Raw genomic sequence first — 6,331 nt, forward strand, 5'->3', positions numbered from 1 at the left:
TAGTTATTTTTAAGGAACTTGGTGAGTGAATTCCTGAGATAATGTCACATTGTGCAGATAAACATCTCATTTTGGATGTGTAGATTCCTTTAACATTTTAACATATTGCACGGCCAACGTCCTTTATAAAAAAGAAAAAGAAAACTTTTGTGATAACCTGATGATAGTGTGGACACCTGCTCAAATACTGTAAAGTAACAGACCACTGATTCATGTTGTGTTTATAGTCTTGGGTTTTTGATGATTGCACTGTACAGTGAAGATAAATCCTCCACAGCCTCTCGATGTCTTAATCTGTGAATGACAAAAAGTACATAATGTAGAATTACTCATAAAGAAACATAATAATAACTAAGGACAGGTTTAAAAAAGCAGACAGCAATCAAAAGAGTGGGAATTTCAAACTTTGTGTAGCAAAGACAAATGTTAATGAACCCACTGTGGGGATGCACTGGAATTATTAAAGTTGACAGTAGTGTACTCCACACTGTCCTCGTCCTCGTCTTCTTCTTCATGCTTGTGTCTGTTAGGCTGGGCTGGCCGGATGTTGGAGTAGAGAGAATCTTCCTGGTTTTCAGAGAAGTTTACGCTGGCATAGGAAATGTCGTCGTCCTCCTCCGCTGGTTTTGTTTGTGCTATTGCTGAAGAGTTGGCGTACACTGGATTTATGTTTAACTGAAGGGTAAACATCACAGTTAGTGTTCAAGTACTTTGCTACATAGCTAAGTGGGTAAGTATGATTTCTATTGACTTGTAACGACATGACTATGTGGTAAAACATCTTCAAGGTTAATGGCAAGGGGGGAGTTTTCAGGTGAGAGTGGACTAATCCCTGAACTCTTTGTCCTCACCTGTGCTCTGTTGTCTGGTCTCTTTCTCGGCTCTGTGCTTTGTTTTAATGACCTCTTTTTTCTAGATCGGAGAATGAATGAACAAGCAAATGAATCACCATATGAAATTATTAAACAGCTGAATTTAAGATGCACCACTGAATATAATCCCAGTGAAAGTGAAGCGCTCACCTAATCAGTAGGAAGGCAGAAAGGACTATGATAGCAAGAAAAATTGCTGTGATTGATCCAGCAGCTACTGATTTCATTGAACCTGGGAAACAGCAATCAAACAAAAACACTGACAATTAATTATGGAACTGCAGGTTGTTTGGGTCCATTAGAAACTGATAATTTGACAAAAAATCATAGAACAGAAGCATAGTAAATGATGAATGAATAAAACTGTAGTTTGCTTGTAGTTTTTCTTGAACGTCCCCAAAACAGCAAAAAACAAGGCGTTTCAAGGCAGTGTAACATACTTTGTGTCAATACTTTGCTGGTCCTAATGCTTGTACAAACTGATTATTTTGTGAACTTTAGTCTAAAGATAAATTATTTGTCAAGTGTTCAAAAAATCATTGACCATATTGCTGTCAGATGATTCCAACCTAGTGGTGATCACCTGATGAGAAAAGATGCCAGACAGACCTTGTTAAACCAAACGTGTAGTGAGGGTCATCTGGTTACATCTTGGCAAGGTTTTCAACTCCCATTCCCTGAGGAATGTTTTCTGCATCCAGGGAAAAGTTGGCAAAATGGAATCTAAATCAGCCATGTTTAAATTCATGACTTTTCATTGAGGGAAGGGTCGGGGAGCATAGATAAGGCTCAAAAAAATTCTTGGGCAAACCATCAGACAACTGTAGGAAAGACGTCCCTTTCCTAAGGCTGTTCATTCTTGTTTGGGGGATTGCAGTCGGCCAGTGGGTTAAAACTCTGAGGAACACAAAACAACATATTGCAGAAAAAGAGAGCTGAACACTTCATGGGGAAGCCTTACCCGTCACATCTACTAGAAGTAGGTCAAAAAGTTCCACAGTGGCGAAAGTACTGGGTAAGACCTCATTTATATATTGCTGTGCTGTGATGGCTGACAAGGTCACTTGCAAGTGTAGTGATGAAGTTGTATCTTCTAATAATGTATCTGTGCTGAAATTATTGGGTACACAAAGAGCGCCTTTGTTCAGGGTGCTAGTTTAGACATTTCCAGCCCACCAACCGTTGATTCAAGGAAAAGCAATAGAATGCAAATTTCTTATAAATTTATCTTTAATGAATTAGGAATTGCCAATCAATCCTACTTGTCCATAGAACTGTGTGGCCTTGGGTTGTGCTTTGGGTGTCACTGTTGGGGTAAAATATGGGTGCCAGGGCTGTTATCCCAATGATTCAGATTTTGATTTGATTGGACACACATCTTCTAAGGCCCAGCAGTAGGATGGACAGTGTTGCTCGGAATTGGTGACCTCAAGATTGTATCGCCTTGTCCACTTTTTACAGATACACTTTCATCAGGTTTCTGACTTCCAGCAGTGCACTAAGATGGCCCAGCTGTTGAAGCAGTTGAGGTTCAGGTATGTTCAAGACTCTAAGCCATCATAGTCCTGCTGGTATACAACAGTTGGATTGCTTTCTTGAGTTGAGGGAGAGGACTTTGGATCAGCCAATTAAGGAAGTTAGATCATTGTGGAGTCATAGTTCAAGGAGTGGAAGCCAAAAGAAGCATTGGAGTGTCTAGGTTAATAAGCATGACTTAACGTGACAAACAATTTTGATGTACATGTGGAAGTTATGGTGTCGCCCCTCTTTCTTTCTGGGCTTTCAACAGTAGATAAATTCCCCCATTGTGTTCAGGGATCTGAATGTCAAGTATTGGTGAAGATCATGTCCTGATGCTTTTGGTGAGTCTTCATTGCCTCCGTTTACCATGGTATAAGTAGCATGCTGAGGTTAGCATCACTGTTACAGGTCAGATTCACTGAAGCTGCCGCTCCCCCACTATCTCACCAGAGGGACTCACTGACACAGAGGGAAGCTTTGGACCATCTGGATAACAGGTATAGATATACAATTGTATAAAAAAAAACCTAGCTTGTTGTTTTGAGTGCCCCTTACTGTGAGGTGCACCAAAGAAACACATTGATACCACATAAACAGGCAATTTCATTTATTTGATGTCCTATCTATTGATGTTCAACTAGTATCATGAAGCTGTGTTGCAGGTTTTTTAACATGGCAGGGGAGCAACCGTGTAATGACTAGCTTGCATCAATGGTATTTAGTTAAACAGTGTTGCCATGTTTTACTATATCAGAATGGACTTGAAGAGGGATTTACATGATCATTTACTCCTAACTCTTCACAGCTGTAGGCTGAAAGAATGAAAATATCTAAAACAAATGTTTTTTACAACATCACAAAAAGTATGCAGAATGACACATCATCATTCAACAAACCTACCATAAGTATATCTTAATCCAATACTTGCTATATCGACATTTAAATAGTTATTGTTTACTGCAATCCCTCCTCCTTTAGCAAAGAGCAAAAAATCTCTGTCTGGACAAACACAAAACGTGAATTTGAACTATATAAAACTAATACTCTGAATACACTAAATGTATCTGCTCCAGCTGAACTTCAACTGCACACTGACCTTTGACATCCATTTCTTAAAGTGTAGTTGCTCCACAAAGGTAACCAGCATGAACAATTGGAATGATTACAGCCACCAAAAAACTATAAACTATACCTATAAATTCCATGTGAGTATAGTATGTGAGTATAGTATTCCGGCGCCGGCGCGAGCAGGACGCTTATCCATCTATGTGTTTTCTTAAAACTTTTAACTCAGTAGATTACACTAGCCGTGTATAACTTTATACTTGAATTTCCCTCGGGATAAATAAAGTATCTATCTATCTATCTATGTGAGTATAGTATTAAATGTCCAGTGCATAGGATTTAGTGCCATCTAGCTGTAAAGTTGCAGATTGCAGCCGACTGAATACCGCTCGCCTTCCAAACGTGTAGGAGAAAGTACGGAGGCCACAAAATCAGCGAAAGGTTCTATCTAGAGCTATTGGCTTGGCTGCTGTAGAAACATGGGTGTTAAATGGCAGCCTCTGTGGAAGAGGACCCTCTCCCTCTGTAGATAAAAATGGCTCAGTCTAAGGTAACGGAAACACAATTCTTATTTTGAGGTGATGATACACTAATGGACACATACCAGTAAATATTATAGGCCTATTCCTATAGATCCACCTTAATGTTACAACATCTAAGATAGTCTTGAAATGTTTTTTTTTTAAATCCATGAAACTCCCTGTGATGCTACTTAACAACGTGACATCCTTTCTTCCGGCCTAAGATACAAGGTTAATTTATTTATCATTCTACAACAAAAGGTACAGATGGATGAATAGATAACAAGTCATAAAAACTAAGCTCAACAGATCACTCATAAATACACAGTGTCAAAGTGATTTACTGATGTGTTTTTACTTACACTGGACATCTATGTGAACGGCTGTAGAGTTGATCTGTCCATATTTATTCTCAGACTTGCAGTAGTAAATTCCTCTGTCCTCTAATCTGATAGAGGTGAAATGAAAAATGCCTTTTGGTCCTTGAATCAGTGTTTGGTTCTCCTTGTACCAGGTATACTTAGGTGCTGGGTTAGAATCACTGCTGCAGTTAAGAGTCAATGGACTGCCCTTCACTATCTCACCATGGGGACTCGCTGAGATAGTCTTTGGAGCATCTGGGGGACAAAAAAGAGACAATTTGCAGTAAATCTTTATCTACAGGCCCGTTTTTAGGCCTGTTTGATGCGGATGGGTTACGTTGGAGTGAATTAGATGAAAGCCTGCTGCGTCTCAAACAGATGAGACATAGTGTGTGTCTGGATAGAGATGATGAGGGGGGTGACAAAACGTCAGTTATTGACGCTCTGGGAATGAGAGGCTGGAAGTGTGTATAGTGGGTACTGTCGGGATGAATGCTAAATAAAAGCTGTCGGGGAAAATCTAATTGAAGCAATTATCCAAACCTCATTTCTTCTAAAAAATCTGAATAATCTTGTCATTGTATCCTGGATATTATTTCAGGGAGTTTTCCATTTTTCTGCCTATTGAAATTTCACAGTGTTGCAGTTTTTAGACTTATAGCATTATTATATACATGGAAGTTAAGTAATTAACAACATATTAAGGTATCTGACAAACAGGCCTATCGTATGAGAAGTAATGATACAATTGGATGCTGCTGAGGCTTACTCCAACTCCACCTGCTGATTCTGTGTTCCTCCGACTGATAATGTATTCAGCCTCTCTGCTGCTGCCACCAAACGGGTAAAATTTTGTGCCAAGTTCATGCTTTTGTTTAATCTTTTGCCCAGTTTCAGGAAAAAAGTTCCCAACAACATTTTATAATACAATATCTGACTAGTATTAAAAATAATAATTAGTAAGTATTCCTTTTTTCATGTTTTTTACTTACACTGGACATCTATGTGAACAGCTGTAGAGTTGATCCGTCCATATTTATTCTCAGACTTGCAATAGTAGATGCCCCTATCCTCTAATCTGATAGAGGTGAAATGAAAAATGCCTTTTGGGTCCGTGAATCAGTGTTTGCTTCTCCCTTGTACCAGGTGTATTTAGCTGCTGGGTTAGCATCACTGCTGCAGTTCAGAGTCAAATGACTGCCCTCCACTATCTCACCCATGGGGACTCACTGAGATAGAAGGAGTCTTTGAGCATCTGGTGGACAAAAAAAGAGACAATTTACGGTACATTTTTATTTACAGGACCTGTTTTTAGGCATGGGAGCCACAAGCTAGGAGGTGCAAGTATAATTATTTTGATAAATTATTCAGGTTTCCCCAGTGGTTGGTTATCACCTACTTTAGAAATCCTGATTGGTAGACAGGCCATTGCCACCACAAAGCTAGGTGCAGGCTACAGTATCCACTAATAGACACACACATTTCAAACCACATTTTCATCCCAAGGTCGTCAAAATTCCAGACATCGTTTTGTCACGTCCTGTACACATTCAGAATGTGTATGAAATGCCTTTTGAAAACATGGTTAATGTTTGTGATATTAGTGCTTTTGGTTGGGTTAGGAAAATAAGAATGTACGTGAGGCAAGTCACGAATGTAACATTATTAACATAAAACTTTAGGCTTTAAGTCAACATTGACTTTTAATTTAACACCGTACCGATCTCTGAAAGAACACCATCCACCCTGTTACATGGACTTTATTGCTCCTTACACTATGTCAGCTGATGTGGATGGGTTACACGTTACAGAGTGCATTAGATGAAACCCTGCAGTTGTGTCTGTATGGAAAGACGAGAGGGATGTACAAAACTGTTATTAGTTGTCCACTCTGGGAATGAGACGGCCTGGAAGAATACATATTTGCACTTACATTGGACATCCCTATAAATAAGCCATAGAGTTGATCTTCCATATTGAGTTCCAGACT

General features: G+C 39.3%; 1 protein-coding gene across 1 annotated transcript in view; it reads right to left on the reverse strand.

Moving 5' to 3' along the window:
- Positions 1 to 1,715: 1,715 nt before the first annotated feature.
- Positions 1,716 to 6,331, reverse strand: part of LOC118326991 (myelin-associated glycoprotein-like) — a 7,381-nt gene continuing 2,765 nt past the window's right edge. Inside the window, exons 4-6 of the mRNA XM_035660156.1 lie at positions 4,342 to 4,596; positions 2,135 to 2,178; positions 1,716 to 1,769 (exon numbers count right to left, since the gene is read on the reverse strand). Coding sequence (XP_035516049.1) covers positions 1,716 to 1,769; positions 2,135 to 2,178; positions 4,342 to 4,596 — 353 coding nt within the window. The remainder of the gene's footprint in view (positions 1,770 to 2,134; positions 2,179 to 4,341; positions 4,597 to 6,331) is intronic.

This window comes from Morone saxatilis, unplaced genomic scaffold (assembly GCF_004916995.1).
Source record: "Morone saxatilis isolate NCDOM2014 unplaced genomic scaffold, NCSU_SB_2.0 Contig17, whole genome shotgun sequence".
Taxonomy (NCBI): domain Eukaryota; kingdom Metazoa; phylum Chordata; class Actinopteri; family Moronidae; genus Morone; species Morone saxatilis.